Below are 23,484 nucleotides of genomic sequence, written 5' to 3' on the forward strand. Positions count from 1 at the left end.
ACAGTGGGGTGGAGACTGCCCAACGTGAGATTTGCACAGCACCTGCCATAATGAGCTCTGTCCTTGGTGGGGGCTCCAAAAGCTAGTGAAGTACAAATAATTAATCATAGGAATAATTATGTTACAGTGTGGCCAATATGAATTCTACTCCTCTGTACTGTCATGCACAATAATACAGATTTTAAAGCCCTGGTGTTTAATTAGCAGGCTGCATCCCTTTATAACATTTGATACTTTTTTTTAGATCTGCCCAGATTTATACTCAGAGCCATGGAACACACCACAGACTAGTTTTTTTTTTTTCTTTTCTTTTTATGTTTTGTAATTTATTGCAGTGCAGGAAACAAATTTTTTTTCTTTTTTGCATTTATAGACTTTTGGGAACTGCCACAAAGTTCCACGTTACAGTTTTTACTTTTTCTTACTAAAATTGTTTCAGAAAATAGACACTACAGGTTATATTAGACATTGCTCTGAAAACGGAATTGCGAGAGAATTACTGATCTTATAAATTCACTGTTCTCAAAGACATCAAATTACAGGGTTGGGATAGTCAAGATGAGCCCAACCATGTCTCCAGAAGTCAAATAGCACAAGCCAATTCATTAACCCAAGGAATTAAACATGTCTGAAGGCATTAGCTACGCAAAGCAGTTAGTAGGTGCAACCACTTTTTCATCTTTTTAACAACATTTCAAGCCAAACTTTTAGAAGTTTCTTTTCTCTCCATTTTAAGAGATTGAAAAGAAACCCTGTGAGCTGCACAGAGCAAGAAGCTGCATTTGCCAACAGGCACAATTTCTGCCTCTGCTTTGGCTTTTTGTGTCTGTGAATGGGAAATTGCTCAGATTACTGCAAGGTGCCCCACCAGGTTCCCAAATCTTTATGTGCTGATGCTGCAGGCATACTGTAACACTTAACTGTCATCGGTTTCTTTTCAAGCTCCCTAAAACAAAGTAAAGCACAGGCTATTTCTTGATCCCAATGGGGCAGGAAAGCCCCGTTCCTCCGAGGCCACAGTATCCACCAGGGTTCTTACTGAGGTACTGCTGATGGTAATCTTCAGCGTAATAAAACTCTGGAGCCTCCCGGATTTCTGTTGTGATGGGACCAAAACCGCCTTCCGTCAATACCTGTCAAGAAATGTGATGGAAAGCCATTAGTGGTTTGCTGGCTTCTCTGCTGATGAATGACATTAGGTTTTCTCTCAGCAGGAGCCACAGATGTCTCTCAGCACTTGGACCACATTTGTAGCACATCCCTGCAAGCCCTTCTTTCCTTGCTCTCATGTTATTTCGCTAGGAGATGTTGTGGGCACCAAAGTAGATGTTGGTGTTAGTGCACCCTCCTATTTTAATAGCTCATTTGTTTAATTTGCTGTGGCCATGCATTCATTGTCTCTTCTTTATTAACCACATTAGGCAGGGATATGTTGCCATCAAGGAAAGTAGAAAACAAATGTGAAAGGCAGCAAAGCACACTTTGATCAAGCCCAGCCAGCTGCCTTGCAGTGTCCAAGAACTTCATCTGGCAGGTGCCTCAGCTTTGAGATGTGCTATCCACCCAAAATGTCCTTATGCCAAGAAAAATTTCTGGGTGAAATTTTAGCCCCACTAATGTCATTGAGAAATTTGGTCTCTCTTCACAGAGTCACTGCAAATCCATTCTTAAAAAAATCACACAGATCCATCATGACCAGAAAAGTACTTTTTAGGCAAATTATGACTAATTTCTGAAAGATCTGCCAATACAAGGACCAGGTGCAATAATCACTTTGCAGGAAAAGAAGAAGGAATGTGTGTGTGTGTTTTAAAATAGACTTTCATTTCTTTCTGACATCCCCTAAGTGAATTTGAAACTCCAGAAAGGAAGATACAACAAATGAGAGCCACCTTACTCCCAGTAAACACTTGTTGAACTGCTTTTGAAAGATCTTGGGAGATGGAGATCCTCCAGTTCCCTCAAAGAGGCCAGCCCAATATTTACCATCCAGTTAGGCAGCTGCTTCTAAAGCCTAGTCCAGTTAAGTCCACTACTTTCACTGAAACCCACTATTGGTCTTCTACTCATCATGGATATAGAAAGGAAAGCATTCCCTTCCCCTTTACAATAGTCTTCTACATACTTGGTGGCTGGGCAGAGATAAAGATGACACGTAATGGAAATAAAGTTTCATCTCAGCATTCACAAACACTTAATAGGTGATTATTTGGGACCAAAAAGACTTCAAATTTCCTACAATAGGGTTTCCTAGATCCTGCCTCAGCACAGCTAATTACTGCCCACCATCTGACATCAGTTGCTGGACTTTGTAGAGCCATAGTCTGATTTATTCTGATAGTTTCACCGTCTGGAGGATACATTTTGCTGTTTTCACTTTTCAATCAGGAATGAAGTAATAAGATTGATACAAAATCCACGACTGACCTGTATGGGGAGGCTCTGGGTTCCCAACCCTACATATAAACTCTCAGTGCAGGTTAGGAAGATGTCAACCAGTTAATTTGTTGTATTTGAACATGGCAGAATAAAAGCCAGGTTTCACAGGAATCTTGCCCCACGTAAAATGACCAGTATTTTTCATCCATAGGACAGGCTTTGTCCCCAGGGGTATCAAATTATTTACCTGTGGATGTACGAGTGAAGATAAAAAGTGTGCAGGTATGTATGACAACACATCAGCAACAAGTAACAGGAAGAAGTGTCAACACAACTGTTTTAGAAAGCAGTATTTAACTTACTTTTTAACATTTCTAGCAAAGAAAAGTACATTTTAAATTATCTTCACTCCAGAAAGATGGCACAAACTGTCATCGTCGGCATTAGTCATTTACTTGCTGCTGTAAATGCATATAAAATTAGCTTCCACCCCTTAACTGAGTCATGACGATTCTGTTGGAGGGATAGATATTTTTCCACTGTGCAAAACAATATTTGTTACAGATTTTTACCTGGGACTTTTCCATCACTGGCCTAATTTTGTCAGTTAGAAAATCCATTCTGTTCAATGACATACCACAAGAGGGCATAAACATCATTTATCCCTTTCAGAATTACTAACAGACTATTAAAACACTGCACACTGAAAAAAGCAGAAGCCTAAGATAACTCATTATATTGCACTTTGGTCATTAGCAAAAGATACCAGCACTGTTGTCAGAATCAGCAGGAACTCCAGGCTCCAACACTCCGCCAAATGCTACCTTGAATGTTTTGATTTTAAACAGGAAAATATTTGTCTTGCACTGACTGTGTCGATGCAAAGATGAAAACATCACTGGGAAAGATGATGAAGTTCATGATGTGCTGGCTCCGGCAGGTGTAAATCAGCCCACTCTTGATTGATTTCCTGCCATCGAGACAGATATAATTTGATGATAATCCTGTTCTAGCAGACTTTCTATCCCTCGCTGTCTCAAAATTCCTGAGCCATCCAACATGACTTCTCATTACCACACTGCAGTCAAAAGGGCTATTGCAGCCTCTGCATGCAGAAATGGGATGGACTAAATTAGGGAGAGTCTCATTAACCCTTTGAACCTTTTACTCAGTGCAGTAAATTTTTAAGGTACTATTGGGTCTTTTTACCTTCAATATTCCATTGCAATTTGAAGAGAATTAGTTCAAGAGATTATAATTTTATGATTTACAATAATCTAGCCACAAAAAACTACTGGTGAGAGGCTGAACCAAAGCAGAACCCAAATCTCAGGCATCTGTAGAGGGCAGAGGGGACACAGTCACTCATATACTGGGATAGGTGCTGGAGCAAGAACATGTTGAAGTCAGCATTGGGAACCTCAACACTACTACATTTTTAAACAAGCCACACTTTCAGCATGAAACAGATTTTGCGTTTGATGAGTTTCCTATTTTATTTTAGCATGTGGAAGTTTATTCCTGTCATTTGCTTTAAGTTTCTCACCTGTCCATGTCATTAAATGCTCTGCTGCAAAAAATAATTCCTTATTCACTCTCTCCATTGTGATTGTGATTTTATACCTCTGCCTTAATCCTGCTCATTCATTTCTTCAGCAAGTTTCACAGGCTTACTTCACAGATTTCACTTCATAACCCAGGTCAGCCTTCTCACCCTTTTCTGCATCTTCTCAAGTTCTATTTTACTGCTACATTGAGACGGGGTAACTGGAATTGCTCTCTATTCAAGATCACCACAGATGTATTCAGTGGTGTACTTACATTTTCTCTTTTATTCTCCATCTCTTTCCCAGCAATTCTTAGCATTCCACTTGCCTTTCTGACCTCTGCTGAGCACTGCGCAGACATTTTCAAAGAACCATCTGCAATGACGCCAGGACCTCTTTCGCGGGCTAATTTAAACCCTTTCATTGTGTCTGCACTTGACTTTTATCGTCATGGAATTTCAGCAGCTATTTTATTGCCTAGAAATTTGATATTGTCAGATTCTTCTGCAACTTTTTGTAGGCATGTCTATTTTTGCTCACCTGGAATAACTGTATACCATCAGCAGATTTTGGCACATCACTATTGTCTGCCTCTCTTTTCCAGCCCTTTTTTGAGTATATTGAACTGTGCAGGTTCCCAAGACAAGTGATGAGTAATCTCCCTTCAGTGTGAAAACTGCCCAGTTACTTGTATCATTTATTTCCTATCTATAACCAGTTATTCAGTCAGAAGAGAAACTTTCCTCTTATTCCGCAGTGCCTGGCTTCCTTTTATGTACCCGCTCTCTTCACAAAACTTATATGGTGTTTGCAAGACATGAGTTTCCTCTGTAAAGTTCCATCAACTCTTCTTTGAATCACTGTATTCTGTGTGTGTCTACTAGCTTCTGATAACTCAAACAATCTGCAGCATAAAATATCAGATCTAACTTGTCTGTAATTCTGCTGGATCATCTTGGAGAAATGTTAAGCACAGAAGCAGCTCACTTTTCATCCCTGTAATTTAAATCACAGTTTGCCCATGATGCCAGTGTGCAAGCAATTTCCAGTTTAAGGTCTTTTCATACTTGAAGGCAACCACCACCTCGTTGCAGTGACCTGCCACTGTTCATTTCAGTGATTTGCTCTGAACTTCTTCTGCTATAGCTTGAAATTGAGACAGCTCCTCAAAACCGTAACCACAATCTGGTGTGGGATACCCTCAAATTCCTCAGCTGTGAACAAAGATATGAGGAATTATGTAACTTTTTACTATGATATTACTTGTACCAGGTCCTTCATGGGCAGCACAACCTTTGAAGATGCTTTTTTCCAGAAGTGATTCCTAAAATGCCTAGCTATCCAACAGAAAATATGTTAGTGAATTAGTGAACTGGAGCAATTATTTTGGATGCAGATTTGCATCTATATTTGGACTTGCACAGAATATACTGAAAAGAAACAATTTTTCCTCTGGTGGTACCAAGAGTGGAGGTGTGCACTGAGGCACTTGGAGCATTTGCACAACAGACATTGGGCCATTAAATAGTCAGTGCTATAGATGTGAACACTGCATGAACAGGACCAGCAACTGGCACAAACATCACTGTCAGTAAAGACATGATTTTGGACACACAGTCTTGGAACCACAACAGGTTGCAGCAAATCAAACATTTTTTTTTTCCATTTGAACTGCATCAGTTAGTTATCCAACTGCCTGCTGTTTAAATCAGTGCTACCAGTCCCACCTGTGCTGTAGCAAGAAGATCCCATGGAGTGCAAATGCATTTAGAAAGATCTCAAGGGATGTCCTTAGTGAATGGAGTTAAATTCAGTTGTTGGCTGGTCACTAGTGGTGTTCCCCAGGGTTCAGTGCTGAGGCCGATTCTATTTAATGTCTTTTATCAATGACTGAGGGATCAAGGACACCCTCAGTCAGTCTGCAGATTACACAAAGCAGTGCAGGAGCATAGATGTGTGTGAGGGCAGGAAGGCTCTTCAGAGGGCCCTGGCCAGGCTGGACCGATGGGCCCAGGGCAATGGGATGAGGTTTAACAAGGCCAAGGGCTGGCTCCTGCCCTTGTGCCACAGCAACCCCAGGCAATGCTCTAGGCTGGGGCAGAGGGGCTGGAAAGCTGCCCGCAGGGAAAGGGCCTGGGGGGGTTGGTGCCAGCGGCTGAAGATGAGGCAGCAGCGTGCCCAGGTGGGCAAGAAGGCCAGTGGCCCCCTGGCTTGTATGAGCAGTGGTGTGGCAGCAGGCCCAGGGCAGTGGCCGTCCCCTGTGCTGGGCCCTGGTGAGGCCGCAGCTCGAGTGCTGTGTTCAGTGTTGGGCCCCTCACTGCCAGAGGGACACTGAGGGGCCGCAGCGTGTCCAGAGCCGGGCAGCGGAGCTGGGGAAGGGGCTGGAGCACAAGTGTGCTGGAGAGGGGCTGAGGGCCCTGGCGGTGTTCAGCCTGGAGAAGCGGAGCTTGACGGAAGACATTCTCACTCTCTGCAACTCCTTGACAGGAGGCTGTAGCAAGGTGGGAGTTGGTGTCTTCTCCAAGTAATGAATGGTAAGACAAGATGAAATGGCACCAAGTTGTGTCAGGGGAGGTTTAGATTGGAGCTGAGGAAGAACTTTTTCCCTGAGAGGGTTGTCAGCCCCTGTCCCAGGCTGCCCAGGGAGCTGGTGGAGTCCCCATCCCTGGAGCTATTGCAAAGCCGTGTAGCTGAGGTGCTGAGGGACATGTGTAAGTGCTGGGCTTGGCACTGTGAGAGGAGGGGGTGGACTCGATGATCTTAAAGGTCTTTTCAAACTGAAATTATTCCATAATTGTATAATTTAGAGAGATGTTATCATCTTACAGATGTTCTCACTTCTTAACTTGGAGGCCATGCACTGCGTTACTAGGACACAGCAAAGTCTGCATGTTATTGAAATGTTGGTTTTTTTTTCCAGTGGCAGCAATGCATTTCAGTTATGCCAGGTGAAATGAAATGCTGTCCTCAGCTAGACATACTGCATGGTAGGCTGCCAAGGAATAAACCAAACCAGTGTAACCACAGAAAGTTGCTCTTTTCTAACTCCCAAGCAACTGTATTTACCACACGATACTTCTGCACTTTGATTTGCTACTGCCCTCTGAATTGACAGCAATTGCTGCTTCACCTTTTTGTAGTCAGCTGACTACATTGAGCCAAAGTATGTCAAAATATTTAATCATTGGACATTACAGCATTACAACAACAGATACAAGATGTTTGGCTCCTTGATTTTACTCAGATGGAAGTAGCTAATACTTGTAAAGTGCCTTGAGATTTTGGAATGAATTGGCCAGAAAAAGCACAATTCCTTTGTACCTCCAAACACTTGAAGGAACAGCCTAGAAGCCATTGACACTTTAATATGTGGTTCATGGTTCATGGTTCATCGTTCATGGAAATTTCAAGACGGGATTGAACCTACTTATAATTTTGATCTAAAAAAGAAAGCTTTTACATTGGTTTTCTTAAACGAAACCATTTAATTTTCTGAGCAGCAGCATTAGTAAAGCAGTGGAGTATTAATTGGTTTCAAGCATTTTGTGGCTTCTAGTAAAAAAGCATCATCTTGTGTTTGATTCAATATGCACTTTAAAAGCAACTTACAGCTTGTACTCAGGTTGCTGCAATATACAGTTCGCCTCATGTCTCAGCAAGTTACACAAAGCTACTATATGTCTAACAACCCCTGTAAAACTGATGTTGAAAATGCAGCAGAGTATCTTGACACCAATGACAGCTTGTGCTTCTCTATCATCAATCATCCTTGATGTAAAACTGTAAGGCATGTAATCTCACAACACTGAGACCTCCAGCAGGGAGTCCCTATTTAAGATCTCTAGGGCTACTCCTTTATTACACTAGCTACTCAAAATTTCATACTATCAGCAGCAATACTGGAAGTCAGCTCTGTTTCCAAAAGCACTAAGATTTAGGGAGATGCACTATTTCAGGAAAAGGTCTGCAGGAATTAGTGGCACAGACTCAATCCTCTGTAGGATAAGAGTATGAACACATCCTAGATACATTATTACAGGGATATTTTTAACGGGAAAAAACTTTGCCAAGTTTGTGGATTAGTTGCTGACAGGCTTGGGAGCAGAAATTCTGCAATACATGCTCACTTAATCCAGACAAACTAAAACAGTGAGCAGCATGAGTCTTCAAGAATGTGCAGTTAAGAAAGCAAGCCTTCTTCTCTCCTTCATTTGCTAAGTATCATGTGGGTATATCTCTCCTTTCCTGCAAGATAGCCTGCTCTGCAGTATTACATCTCAGTGGTATAGTATTTTAAATTGTTTCCTTTGTACTGTCTTCAGTTGGTTGGAACACCTCACTGGTAAACACTCAACTTGAAAATGTAAAACTTCGGTTTGAATGCTGGTTCCAGTCTTCTCCATGTCACTTACTGATGTTGGCTTTTCCAAACTAATTGATGCCAGTGACCTGTACAAAGCCCTGGAATGGGCCAAAATCATGTCTAGCTGGTAAAATCTGCATTTTCATCCATGTAGGTGACCTTCTTTTGGAAATCATGTGTTTATCCACAGTGAGCAGGATGGGAAGAAGGGTCCTGCCAAGCAAAAGTGGAAGCAGTAGCTGGCAAGTGCTGAAGTCTAACCCCACATGCCACAGTGGACAGCAGCATAGACTGGCACCAGATATGCACATTATCCTCTTTCCAATTACCTCTCTGCACAGTGAATTCAATGATACTGACATATTTGATAGGTGCTGCAAGAATTGATTAGCTAATGTTTTGCACAGGGCTTTGGAGTATGACATAATTAGCTAATGCTTGCATGGGGTTTTGGAGTGCTATATACCTTCCAAGTATTATTAATATCCTTGCAGAGAAGCTCAGAACTCACTTTATGCCTCTCACAAATAGGGCAAGATTGAAATTGGGAATGCTCAAGTTACACTCCTATAAATTTTGCATCCTTCCTAATGTGGGCATATGGATCTAAGAGCAGAAATGGTGAAATCCATTGACTTTACAGCTTGCTTTGGTCTTTGCTGTGATAGGAAAAACATAAACATCCTATAGAGACTACACATAACCTGATCAAAGAGGAGAAATGCTGTTACATGGGCCTGCTGGAATTGTTCATATGAGTGTAGTCCTCCAGTGCAGCACAGGGAAAATACAGATAAGAGGGAAATACAATAGAAACACAAAAGATGGCAGAGCATTTTCTAAACTGAAGAATCTTGACTCTCATCTACAAAACAGCAAAATGGACTTTCTCAGAGCTTTTGCCTATTGGCAGAACACACACACAACAGAGCACGTCATCTGAATTGAGTAAACTGAACCTAGCTAGAGACACAGCTTCATGAGCCTTAGGGGAAAGTTGCATGTGTATATATAGTTTGTTCCATTGGTTTGAAGATCTGTGTTCTCTGAAATGCTTTTCTTTTAAATACTTAGCTTGAAGAAGGCTGTTTGGTCACTCATTCCTGCCAGAGGGGAAAGAATTGCTGGGCTTGGATATAAATCAGATCTGCCAAAGTACATCACAGTTGGCCAATAGCCTGGTTATTAACATATCTGAGGCCTCAAGTGGTTATGCTCACGGAGCCTAGAAAGGATCAGGACTGCAGTTAGTCTGATATTTCCTACTATTTTGCATCTGAGCATACTTGCTCTTTGCCCACAACAATCAACTGTTCCAGTTGAAGTGGCAGATTTACACAGACAGACTTCTTTGTACTTTCTAACAATGGGAAAAGATGAACATTGAATTTTTCCTAAATTGTAGTAAATGGAATTGACAGTGAAATAAAATCTGCAATTCTATTTTTTCCTGTTGGATACTGGTTGCATGAACATGCATAGAAAGGAACTTGTATCCTGTTCTCCATCGTATCAGTCTAATTCTGGATTCAAAGCTTTTGCTCCAGATACTGACTCCTATAACAGAATCTGCTTGACCCACAGTCTTTACAAGTTTGACCTTCAGAGTAGAGCTTCCTGAACACTCATCCTGCCTGCTCTGAGGGAGGAAAGATGAAAGTGAAGAATGGCACCAGGAAGCATTTAGGAGGTATAGGAAGATAATATTAGCAAAGATAAAAGATATCTTCCTCAACTAGCATCTGGGAACTAATTAGGTGTTGAAGGAGCCATTGAGAGACATGGAGATTCTGTTTGTGTAGCCAACTTTAACGCAGCCAAACAGCCTTTTACTGTACATCCTGCATGGATAATTTATGATGGCTAAGAAAAGATATGCCCTGTTCTGACTTCCAGTGACCTAAAGCTACAATCTATTCCATGGTTTGAGACAGTAGACTATTCTTCAGTAATCATGCATTAATCTCATATTCCTGAAATGAAAAGTATCCATGTCCAAACTGAGATGGGGCCACCAATAAAAGCCCACATATAGAACAGGGAAGCTTTGTGCAGAACCTTCCCAGCCACTGCAGACCAGAACTGACATCTCCACATGGTGCAATCCTGAGCAACACTGAGAAGCTAACTCAGGTCCAAAAGCAGCGTGATATAAGATCAGGAAAATCCATGCTGCCTGTGGGCAGAAGAAAACACTCCACATATTCAGTATGGGCAAGACTTTACTGCTTCCATTAGCTCAGTTATCTCTGAACCACATTCTGCAGCAAAGTGCAGACCAGACTGTATGATGCAAGGTACTCTCTTGTGTATGCATCCCTTTCAATAAATGGAAGTCATTCCAATAATTGTTCGTTCAGGAGAGTTGCAGTATAGAAGCATAACTGTTCATATCACATATTTAACATAGCACATTCAGTTCAACTCTACTGTTACGTTGCCATCATTTTATTTTTCTCAGTGGAGTTAATACTGGATTTATATCAAGTATTTCTTCCACAATATACAAACACAACAGTTTCTCAGGAAAACATATGAATTTTTAAGAGGAATAAACAATTTATCTTTCCCTAAATTCTTCCTGACAAATCCAGAAATTACTTCTGTTGCGATTGGAAGGAAAAACTTTCAGAGACAGACCAAGCAGAAATATTTATTTCTGAAATCATAAAAAATGGTATACTGGAGTACCTGAAAGAAGATCTTTATATTGGAAATGGTTGGGCAAGCTCTCATCTCTGCTGCTTACTTTCCCTCTCATAACAAGTTCTGTTTTTCTATTCAGCCTCTTGTGTGTAATGCTAAATCATCTCATCCCCACAAAGCTGGGAGAGGATTTTCATTGTGCTGTCCATCCTCTTTAGAAGATAGAGTTGTTTGCGGTGAAAGCCCCAAGCCTGCTTTCTAGAGCAACAGGACTACCAGCCAGCTCACCTCCAACTGTCTTGGTCACTTTCTTCAGAACAAGCACTCCCAATCTCTCCTTCTGCTTCTGTTTCTCATTCCTTAAAACGAGTCTAATGCTACGCATTCTTTTTTTTGTTTGTTTGGGGTTTTTTTTCCAGCTCTGCAGGGCATATGCTGATTCTTACAATGGCCATACGTGCAACACTTGGCACAATCATGACCCTGACCAAAGCTGCAGTCTCCAGTTGCTACACTTAACAAAAGTTTGAAGAAAGTTACCATACATTACGCCTCCAAGCTCCTAGGTCAGCTGAGACCACAAGAGAAATTCTGACTGTACTGAGGCCAAGGCGATTTGGTTGATACTGTTTGTTCAACCAAGCGTTCACAGCCACAAGAGTGGAAAAGACTCACCTTGCAATATCTCTAGACTCACCTACAAAACTGGATGCTGTCACCATGAAAGTATATTCAGTCTATACTACTAGTTTCATACGTTAAAAAAAAAGTCTCAGAGGAATCTAACATTCACCTAACAGTCCTATCAAAGGACAGTAAAACTATCTGTTAAGCAATACATTAAATACTCTACCCAACAGATTCACAGTGTTGTTTAGGTTGGAAAAGACCTTGAAGATCCTTAAGTTCAAACATTTCCCTCAACACTGCCAAGTCCACCACTAAACCGTGTCCCTCAGCCACAGTTACACAGGTTTGGAATGTCCCCAGGGATGGGGACCACACCACAGCCCTGGGCAGCCTGGGACAGGGCTGGGCAACCCTTTGGGGAAGAATTTGTTCCTCAGCTCCAATATAAACCTCCTCTGGTGCAATTTGAGGCTGTTTCCTCTTGCCCTGTCACTTTTAGCTTGGGAGCAGAGACCAACCCTCCCTGGCCACAACCTCCTGTCAAGGAGTTGCCAAGAGTGAGAAGGTCCACCCTCAGCCTCCTCCAGGTCTCTCAATCCCTCCCCAGCAGACTTGTGCTCCAGCCCCTTCCCCAGTTCCACTGCCTGGCTCTGGACACGCTGCAGCCCCTCAGTGTCCCTCTGGCAGTGAGGGGCCCAACACTGAATTTGAGAGATGGGCTCATCAGATATCTCTTGTACCCAATTGCAGTGTAAGAGGATGGGATGATACAGGATCCTACTTGTCCCTGGGAAAGTCAAAAGGTGGGTTTTTTTGAAAAGTAACATTTCATTGATGTGTATAGGACAGGACTATATACAATACAACACAGCAAAGTGTCCAAAACTACCTGAGTAATCTGCCTTTGTCTTTCTCACAGAGATTAGCACAGAATAGGAGAAGAGGAGTAAAGAGCCCTGGCTATTCCTCCCAGGCATCAGCAAAGAGAAAGGAGATGGATCCAGCACAAGATTGTTGCAGACATCATTCACAGTCTGACCCACTGCATATCAAATGAAACATAAAATTGAGGTCCTTCCCCATAGTGAAAAAGGCGAAGGGCCTTCTCAGTGGCAGATCTCAAGGATCAGTGTAGCTAAAGTTTTGTGAAATCTACAAGTAAAATTCTCACTCTGGTTTGAAATGGAAACTGCACTCTTCTGCACTAAAATATGTGTTGTCAGATAGTTGTTGCATTTCCAGCATCGGTCTTTCTGACCTTTCTGTCTGATCAGCTGAGTTCAGTGGAATATTTTCTAGATTTTTCATCTATGTAACAGATCACAGACAGGTCGACCACTTTAAAGCAATTTGGATCCTTCAGGATGACAAATTGTTTCTGTTATTGAATATGTGCCTAATTACTACTAAAATTATATTTGAAATGGTTACTGGGGAATACAACTTTAGTCCATACCAAGGACTGAAAAGTCAAGAAAAAATGAACAGAGAATGTTTTAATCAAAAGATAAGTAATTTTCTAGCTACTATAAATAGAAAAGGATGGAAGAACGCATCTGACAAGCAGAAGAAAATGTGAGGAGGGTAAAATTCCACAGTGTTTTGGCTTTGGACTTCAGAAGGTAGTGAGTATGAGATAGTGTGAAATACAAAGAAGCCTTTGTTGTTTACATCTGAAGTTTAAAAGTGGCACAGTGTGAATAAACAAAGGATGTTCCATGAAACACTGCAGCAGTGATGTACTCGCTCCATTTGAGTTCCAGAAACAGCATGTAAATAGAGGCATCGCCTTCTTTTTTAAGAAGAGAAGGAGGTAAACTTTAAAGCTTGCCTTCCAGAAAATCTCATTTACCAAGATCTTTAGGTTTTTGATAGGCTTTTAAGTGGTAGAAAACACATAAGCTTAATAAGGCTAAGATCTAGTTCATTTAGCATTTACTTTAAAGTTAAGCTTCTTACTAACAATAATAGTACCCGTGCTTTTGGAAACCTGAATTAGTTATTTGTTATCTTTTCTGGGAAAAAAAGTTTTTGATATTTTGCTAATATCAAGCAATTTATTTTTTGTGCAGACATGAATAAACCATACCCTTACACAGTTCCACAAGCTGTCTGAGTATTTTGCAAGAGGATGCACTACGATCATTGATAAGGACAGGCTCTAAAGATCCACAGATTGAGATAGATATTCATTATGATGTTTCATGTTGAGCAGTTACGTAGCATCGAAAGTCATTCAAGTTAGTTACAGTACCTGAACAATCCTTTCAATGCAAAGATCCTTCCCTTTCAATAGGTCTTTAATAAAATTTGATTTAAATTCAAAACATTCTAACCTATTCCTATGGTACAGATAGAGGGTCATTTTTGCTGAAGTTAAAAAAGAGGAAATTGTTAAGTTTTGACTTTGCTCTTTGTGAGACCCACACTGGAGGAAGCAGATGAAAACACCTTTGAATATGCATGTATTGTCCTGAGAATTTCCACACAGATCTGTTTGGTTTAGCTTATTTGATAATGAAACCAGCTGACCTCAGAGTGAAAGGCAGGGTAAAGCCCTACACTATGTTTTTACTGTAGTAGACAGTTCAAGGCACCAAGGAAGTGCTCAGGAGGTTGGCAAGTCTGATAAAAGATGGATGGGAACTCTCATATTGCTGGAGTGGCATCCAAAGGATAGGAAGGTACACCTCCAGGGCATCACAAATATAACCATGACACTTAGGCATCAGACAACAGAATTAAATCCTAGAAGTCAGCCCACACACCAAAACTAGCAAAGCACTATAGGCTTTACCTATATGGGCACAGCTGAAGTCAAACAGAAGCTACTAAATCCACTCTCACTCACTGCATCACCTTGCTAGGGCCAAATCCAAACACATTCCTCTGGAGTCAGCTCCACAAAAGCTATCTAGGAAGATGAAACTGCTGGTGAGTTACTAGCACTGTTGAACAGGACAACAGGATACACAATTAATCCAATTTCTTCAATCACTATCCATCTACAGACTCTTTGGTGACGATTTTGGTACAGACTTCCTACTCATGGTAAGCTGGTTTACCAAAGCAAATATAAACAATCGGAGTTATTCTTCAGGAATTAACATCCACTTCTTGCATGAGTGCCCTTGAAAGCAGATGGCTTCTGTGTACAAGCCCACAGACTGAAAGCACAATGATACTCCTGCAACTTTGGATGCTAACTACAGAAATAGAAATACGGCCTGCACCCTTTGCAAAGCAAGTTTACTCTAACAGCCCAAGCTCCATGTATATTCATTTAATACAATCACTTTCCTTCTATAATTGCAAGAACTGGTTACTTGATCCTGCAGCAAAACTGTTTTACCAGAAGAGGGGGAAAAAATCCATTTAGAACAACAGCTGCAAAATATTTATTTCGTTCTATATTGTTAGCTGCTAAAAGTGTTGAGAGTGCAGCAACACATGCAGAGGGGTAAAACAAAAACCCTTCATAAGGAAAGAGGGCAAATTCTTCAGCTTCAGCTCCTTCACATACCATCCCTGAATGAGCTTTCTCTGTGAAGCTGTAACCAGACTGCTTCTGAGCACAATAGAGAGCAATGTATTACAGGGGAGCTTGGCGAGCTAACTTGTAACTCCATGTATCTTTGATAAGCAACAGATTTATTTCACAAGCTACAGTGCCTTCTTCACAAGCCATAGTGATTTCTTATTAATGAGGCACACCTTAAGCTTACAGAGAAATAGCAGTGAAGGAAATCTGCAGTGCTTCTTTAGCTTACCCACCTGCCTCAAGCTTTACATACTCCTTCTTGGAAGAGTTTGTATACAAACTGCTCTCATTTATGTCATCAGCAATCTTCATCACAAACATACCCCACAGGAAGGGTTTGGATGTTTGAATGAGATTCACAGTCAACAAGTTAATTTGTCAGTAAGCTTAGAAAATGTGAGGCCATCTTGGACTTCAGGATCAAACTCCACTCTTTGTAGAAGCCTCTAAGCACTGATGAAATGAATTTATGCATCTGGAAAGGAGATTTGAATTAGGCCATTAGTAAAACAAAACACCAAACTGATTGTGGCTGGATAGGAAGCAAAGAAAATGCAGGGAATGCACTTTACATTTCAGTGAGAACCTGGCATTTGCAGCACATCATCTTCCTGCCAGCTACAGAACAGCAGTGACTTGGCAGAGGTTTGATAGCCAGATGTCATCCTCATCTGGTTGTCTTGGCTCAGGCTGTTTGTTTGAAATGAACAGCAAAACAGAGCGAGTATGGGGTCTTCCTGGTGCTACTTGCATGATAAGAAATAGAAGTAGGAAAGGTCTTATGGGCAATGCAGTAGTCCTCTGAATGTGGCATTGATTTGCACAGTTTTGTCAAATTTAAAGCCCTCACCAGGCAAAATCTGGGAGGTGGAAACAGAGTTACCAGGCCAAGAACAAAATAAAGATTTGTTTGACAGCTGTCTCTCTTCGAGTGATGAATACAGAACAAATGATCTCCCCGCATCCTTCCCCAAGGCAGCTTTGAACACATTTCAGCACTCTGAGCCCTGGGTGCGTTTCCTGGTGATAAAATGCTGCAGTTATATTTCTTTGTTGAAATGCATTGCCATATCTCTCCTCTGCTGTAAATTTTCAGTTGGTTGTTTTGTTTAAGGCGAGAGATCATTTTTTTTCCCCCCTGCATTTCTACTATATTACCCTAAACAACGACAAGGAGGAAAAACATCAGGGCAGTTCTTGTCTAAAACCTGCTGGCTTGCTAATTCACCATTATTTTAGTACAAGTTATTAAAGATGCACTGATAAATACAGAGGTATGCAGCCTAACGTTACATACTCCTCCTACCACATGATTCTTCAGACAGAGTGGAAGAGTCGAGCTGATGGGGAAATGGTAGCCAGGGGTTTTGATGTGGCAGCTAAGTCACAAATGCCTTTAGACCCAGGATACAAAAGAGGGAAGTATGTACCATTCTCACTAAGACTCCATGTGACTGACCTTATATCAGAAGGAGAATTACTTTTCAAACTGAAAGCCTGATAGCGCGCGTGCATGTTTGTATACACATCAATATGTGTGATAAGAAGGCTGCTTTGTGGCAAAACCTGCCAACAAACCCATTTTTTTGTCGCCATCTGCTAGGAAGAGAGCAAGCACCTGTTAGGAGCAGCTGTTTGAATGCAGAATGTAGGTAAGAGAAAAATCAGTTTCATTTTGGAGTTGGCCTGCTGCAGGTAGCACATGGCTCTCACCAACAAGGATGCCAAGTGGTCCTTTTTAAGCTTGTCCTAATTAGGAAGTGGCTAGCGTTATGAAATCTCAAAACTATTCATTTAGGTTATTACAGCAAGTAGGGAGAAAGGATGGGGCTCCTACCAACACCCATCAATACATCTCCACAGCCTCCGTTGAGGTCTCTGCCCTCTCCCCTGTCTTTTCCCCTTTTTTGAAGCAAGATCATGGGGAGAGCTAACAGAGCATTTGGAGATGTCGTGCATGGCTCTGTGCCTCTCTTGGCATGGCAAGCTGCAGCAGGACATGTTGCTCCAAGGAATCACTCCTTCCTTTGGAGAACAACTGCTTCCCTTTTGCTGCTTCTTTACGTCCATCTCAGTGTGGGTCCTTTGAGGGTTTTACAGAAGGAAATGAAGGAGGGGCGGTCCAAGCACTTGCTGTGATCAAGGCTATAGGCATCAACAGATGCCAACCCTACCAGGCTGTGATTTCTCCAGGGGAAACAATGGGAGTCTTACCATCTAGGCAACTCAAAGTGGGCAGGAGAGACACATTAAAGGATTTACTCTTCCAAGCTATATCGACAACATCACAAGTCAGCATGGCCTCTCCCATCATGCCTGACACCACCAATGGTCCCAAATCTGTAGTCCTTCATCCACACTTACGGTATACGTGTTTCCATTGAAGGAACAAGGTCATTCAGTTTGTCCTCTCCCAATCTCCCAAGCACAGTCTGTTTCTATCACAGTCTTTTTCAGCTGATGAATACAGCACTTGTGCCCCACAGCCAAGCTTGATTTGCACAGTCCGTGTGATACAGCCACTCAACCTATGAAACTGCCCAGCACCTGCCTGTCCTGGGGTGTGAATGGCTTTAGGTTTTAAAAAGATCAGCAAGCCTGCAGGGGATTTTCCTACTCCCTTTTACTACACAGCACTACCTCTAATAATCATTGGGGGAAGTATAATAGAATCATAAGGAGCTCCTATCTACATCTAAGTAAAAGCAACAGGAGGTCAATGGATGAGTTTCCCTTGCACAGGGAAATTTTGCCATAGGTGCTGATATTTAGAAGCTTCTTTGGGCCAAAACATCTCCCCTTTTTCTCTTTTCTCTGCTTCCTCATGCTTTTCTTTAACCTATTTTTTTGCTTTCTTAACTCCTTTTTCCTACCCACCTATCTCCTGCTTTGCCCTGTGTCACCATCCCGTGCTAAGAAGATGATAAATATTTGGCTCACATAACCTTTTCTAAATAGCATGTCCAACTCATTCAATATCAGAGATTGATATTTTCTTAAATGGCAGCAAAGAACTGGTCTGGGTGTCACAGTGTGCTCAAAGGTGGAAATACAGAAGCTAATGCACAAACACAAGCACTGTCGTGAGAAACAAGGGACATTCCTACCACATTTGAGGCTTCAGCCTCTGCGGTCTGCATTATAGTTCAGCTGGATCAAGTGCTGATCAAAAAAACCTCTGATTTCTGGGTGAGAATACACTTATCCAGCTTGGGCTACAGAAACGTGAGCAAGTATGTGAGGCTGACAGAGAAATAACATTTATTCTGGTTGTAAAGGAGTAAATTTGATCTTGATGCAATGAAACACACATGAAATCACACAAAGCCATCCCACAGAGTCACTTCTGTGTATAAAGCCGCACTCAAATTGTGTGGTTCAGAACAAATACCTTCGGTCAAGCAGGATTTTTTTTTCTTAATGCAGATTTATATCTGTAAGTACATCTGTAAGCATATAGATTCATGCCTCCTGGGACATGCCTAATGGGCTCTGAATTCACTGTGGCTCATTTCTTTGTAAAGCACTGGCTGTACAGTGGGAGAACTGAATGGGGTCTTTCACTGATGGATGCTTTTTCATTTTGAATTTAAATGTACAAACTGAGATCACAGGTTATTATTGCCATGAGAAACAACAACAGAAAATGCAAGAGCCATAGATTGAGGAGTCAGTGACACAGAAACATTCAAGGACGGGATGAGCTAATTAATGTTACCCTCTGCCCTCTAAATTAGTCATATATTTACTTAAGTGCTTTTGCTCACCACTAGCTGAAGGTCAATGTTGCAGGAGCATGCAGAATGGGTAACTCCAGCTGTCCTGGCTCCTTTTAGTCAACAAAACCCATTTGGTAGTGAGGTACACCTCTTTCTGTTTTATTTGTTGTGATTCACTGCTGAGTTTGGGCTGTCAGAGAGGAGACTGGGACGTTGAACTGCTTAGTGATGGCTTAAGTATACCATGTAGAAGAGAAGGGGAAGAAGCCATTAGAAAGAGGGGTGCTGAGCTCAGCGATACAGTTCATGAGAGTAGAAATCAAAGGTGTCTATGCCCAGGCATTGGAGTACCCCACCAGGAAAGCTTTCCCATAGGTACTGCTAAAGAGACATAGGCTAAATCCATCCTTGACAGTTGTCCAGGTTCCAGTGGGGCTCTACTACAAAGCAAAGCCTCCTGGCTACCCCAAAATGTGAACATTTTTACTATTCACACGCACTCACATGAAGAACCTTCAGGTCTAGAACAGTTCAATCTTTGAAACAATCTGGTGAAAAGTCCTGACTCTCCTTCTTTTTAAAAAAAATTCCAGTGACTGAAAAGAAAAAAAAAAAGAGGGGATTTAAAAAAAAAATAAAATAAAAAGCCTTGTTCATGCTGTTACAGTTTAGGAACTGCTGGCATCCCTGTCTCCAAAAGGAAAGGGAGCGCAGAGCTGACTACTCAACAGCTGAGAACGTGTGTTCTGGAAGCAGCACGCCTGAGCAGATGGTGAAATGATTACTGCCAGTAAATGTTAGAGCCCTCTTTTTTTTTTTTTCCTCCTCTATTTTTTTTTTTTAAACTTGAATTCTGAACAACAGGGGAAAAATAATTACAAAGAATACATGAAAGCAGCTTGATTTCCTTTATTTTTCTTCTCTGAAAGTGTGTGTGTCTTGTTCCTCTCTAACACCTTACGCTGCAAAAGTGGATGTTTACGGGGATTGCTGGATTAAAATCCAGCAATGAGCACTTTGCTCTGGTGAGTTTTATATGGCTGTTGTGTTTAAAGCTGTGTGTTCACCATAAAATAAGGAGGTGTAGCATCACGAGCCATGTATAGGATACAGGGGAAAGGAGAAAGGCTGTAACTATATATACTGTAGTCTGTGGGTCAGCCTTTAAATAGGCACTGTGCTGGCTTTTGGTGTTACAAATAGTACTTGGTCTAAACAATGAGATATTTATACTTGGGCTATGCCTCTTCTCCACATCACTAGGTGGTTTTGATTTCCCTCTGAACCCTTCTCCTGCGTCCCCTCTGCAAGTTTTGTAGGCTGCAGACCCAGGTATCTCCTGTTAGGTTCCTGGTCTCATCTCTCTCCCCCCAACATGTCCAAGCAGCACTAAATGATTTCTAATCCCATTAGCTCTCTTGTTCCCTTCTGCCTGTCCCAACCTGCTCATTTCTGTCCCCCTTTAAATATGATTTCTTTCTCTTTTTTTTTGCCTTATAGATTCATTTTGGCTGGAAGAGACCTTTAAGATCATTGAGTCCACCCCCTCCTCTCACAGTGCCAAGCCCAGCGCTTACACATGTCCCTCAGCACGTCAGCTACACGGCTTTGCAATAGCTCCAGGGATGGGGACTCCACCAGCTCCCTGGGAAGTCTGGGACAGGGTCTAAAAACCATCTCAGGGAAAAAGTTCTTCCTCAGCTTTAATTTAAACCTCCCCTGGGGCAACTTGAGCCCATTTCCTCTTGTCCTATTATTCATTACTGTAGAGAAGAGACTGACCCCCACCTCGCTATAACCTCCTGTCAGGAAGTTGCAGAGAGTGATGATGTCTCCCCTCAGCCTCCTCTTCTCCAGACTAAACACTCCCATGTCCCTCATCCCTTGCCCAGCAGACTTGTGCTCCAGCCCCTTCCCCAGCTCTGCTGCCCATCTCTAAACACACTCCATTTCCCTCTCATTGCACTGAGTGCCATTGCTTTAAAACCCTAGGAGAATCCACTCCCCTCCACCAGCCACAAAGGTCACTTAGGCAGTGACAGAACGCAAAATGCAGCAAAGGGGCACATGCAACCAGAGCACCACAACACTTACCCTGCAGCCTCTTTTGAAGGCTTCAATTGCTAAATGGTGTGACACCTCCCTCAAATGTGTGGGATTAAGACAGGCTAGAGAAATTTCCACAGGGAGATCAAAATAAAGCAGAACATGCGCAAAAAACACCCCCTGACCAAATTTCAAATCTCTGCTCTTCAGGGGGGAGGTACCAGTACTCCTCGTAGACAGGCTGGGAGAAATATTTTAGTATTGAAAACAACATGTTTTTCTCCAGCTTCCTTCTCTGAACAATTTTGGCTGGATCTTTAAAATATCAGTCTGAGGAGGCAGAAAACTGGCATGGAAAATTTCACCCCCCAAATTAATGTTTGCTGAAGTATCAATCAACTGAGGAAAAGACTTGAGAGGATCTGTCAGACATCCCTAAAATGGGGAGCATCCAGCTCCACTTGCAGACCGAGGCTGAAATCAACTTCTCTTTCACCTGTTCACTAGTTTAACAATCAACTCCAGATAACACAGAAACTTCTTTTTTCTTTCTTTCTTTCTTTCTTTCTTTCTTTCTTTCTTTCTTTCTTTCTTTCTTTCTTTCTTTCTTTCTTTCTTTCTTTCTTTTCTTTAATGTATCAGTACATTATTTTAATGCAGCCAGTAAAAGATGACTGATGCAGGGGGGAACACACTATTCAACCCCTCTACAAGAGATATCTTAAAAACTACACACTCAGGACCTCCTGCATAACCTGAACTTAAAAGAATGGTCCCCTCCACAATGAAAATCAACAGATAACCTCCTCTAGAGGGTAGTTCAGTCCTTCTAAAGTTTGCCTTGCCATCCAGAGGTGCCTGTACTGCTCCACTGACTACAGAAAACCTCATCATTTCTTCATTCCTGTGTCAGGTGCCTTAGTTAACTGTCAATATTTCTGATGTTGACTCTGGGTCAAAGCAAATCAAATTTGCAGTGAGAAGACTGAGACTTCCCTGGGTATTTCTTTGTGACCCCATAGGAAAACGAATGGTCAAAATCTGCTAAATTCTCAAAGATTATTACTGTTAGTCATGAAACTCTCTTTTTTGAAAGTCAGGCATGATTTTTCAAGGTGAAATCTCAGAGCAGTTAAAGAATAAGATTTTAATTTTGGTTATAATAATTTTGAGGCTTTGTAGGGATGTTTTCAATTACAATCACAGCTCTCATCCCGTGACAGTTTCCAGGAAAGCAAAGATAGGAGTAATTGAAATGTTGCCTCTTCATTCCAAGACTCCGCCACTTACCAAACAAAACTGAAATGAAGAGTGCCAAGAAAGTCAGCAATGGGCGATTGCATGAATACTTCTCTCCTTGAGAGACGGCACTTGTATCAAGGACATACACCATCAATAATGACAACAGCAGTATTTGTCTTTGCAATTTAACTGTATTCAGAGCCCACTACTCAAATGTTTGCTTAAATACTAAGAGCATAAATGGAGTCAGCCAGACACTGGTCCCTGTAGTTAGCGGATACTAGCTTCTGAGTTCAAAGGCTGAGCATTTTAGCTGTGTAATAATGGACAGTTTTGCAAAGTATTGAGTGGAAAAGCAAATATTCCTGTGCACAAAAATACCCTGTTTCCACAGAGCGTGAACTTGTCTTCCTCTTTCTTCTGTGCTATGTCACTGTGGTTTGAAGAAAAACACTTGTGACACTTGTGGGATAGTATGTCGTGCTAAGTTACTAGGGAACAGGAGAGGTTTTGGGTTGCTTTAATTTACTATTTCAGCTAAGGACAGTTAGATTTAAGATGACAGTGCAAAACCAGATGGCACAGGAATACTTTAAATGCATATATGAAACACCCAAGCATTTCTTGGATGATCAATAAAATAAAAATCAATAGCAACTGCAGAAGTGTGCAAAGGATTTTATTTGATTTGAAAACAAAACATTTTCAAGGTGATTTCCACGTTCATCAGGAGTGGCAAAGAACATTCAGGGCCCAGAAGCAGCTGTGAGTATCAGTTTTGTTATCCTATCTTAAGGCATGTTTGCTGAAAGTTCCCTCTGTCTGCCCATTAAAAGCACTTGCCTTCAGCTACTGAAGGTTTCTTATTATCTTCTCTGAGCCTAGCTTGGTGAAAGGCAAATACCCCACAGTTCTTTCTTTATAGGGTTTATAAAGTGATATCATGTTCATCAAAGACAAGGCCAAACCGTACTTCAAGACCTCTGTACAACTCCAAAGGTGTGATACTGTTTTCATGATTCCCTCAAGTGCATTCAGGAGCTATATAAAGTAAATGTGCCTGCTATGACTGTCTTTACAAGCACATGCTGTCTAATGCCTATTTCATAAGATTACAAAGTGCGGCTTATAGACCTTATTAAAAATACCACCAAAAAAAAAAAGTTGCTGTCAAATCCTTTGCGCTAAAAACTAACTTGTGATCTCAAAAAGTCAACATAAGATTTATGAGTCTGTAGAGGAGAGATCGGGGCAGGCTCTTCTCTGCCTGTGCCTCTATTTGCCTACTTGTAAAACTGATACTGCTTCACAGCTATGCTGTGCTGCATGAGGATGCTGCTCGACCTTGCAAGTGCCTCAGTACCGCCTGAC

The 23,484-nt window shown here is 41.6% G+C and overlaps 1 protein-coding gene across 1 annotated transcript in view; it reads right to left on the reverse strand.

The window, feature by feature from the left end:
• Positions 1-342: 342 nt before the first annotated feature.
• Positions 343-23,484, reverse strand: part of MSRA (methionine sulfoxide reductase A) — a 301,880-nt gene continuing 278,738 nt past the window's right edge. The window contains exon 6 of the mRNA XM_061990033.1: positions 343-1,133. Coding sequence (XP_061846017.1) covers positions 969-1,133 — 165 coding nt within the window. The 3' untranslated portion in view covers positions 343-968. The remainder of the gene's footprint in view (positions 1,134-23,484) is intronic.

The sequence above is a fragment of the Colius striatus genome, chromosome 2 (genome assembly GCF_028858725.1).
Source record: "Colius striatus isolate bColStr4 chromosome 2, bColStr4.1.hap1, whole genome shotgun sequence".
NCBI lineage: Eukaryota > Metazoa > Chordata > Aves > Coliiformes > Coliidae > Colius > Colius striatus.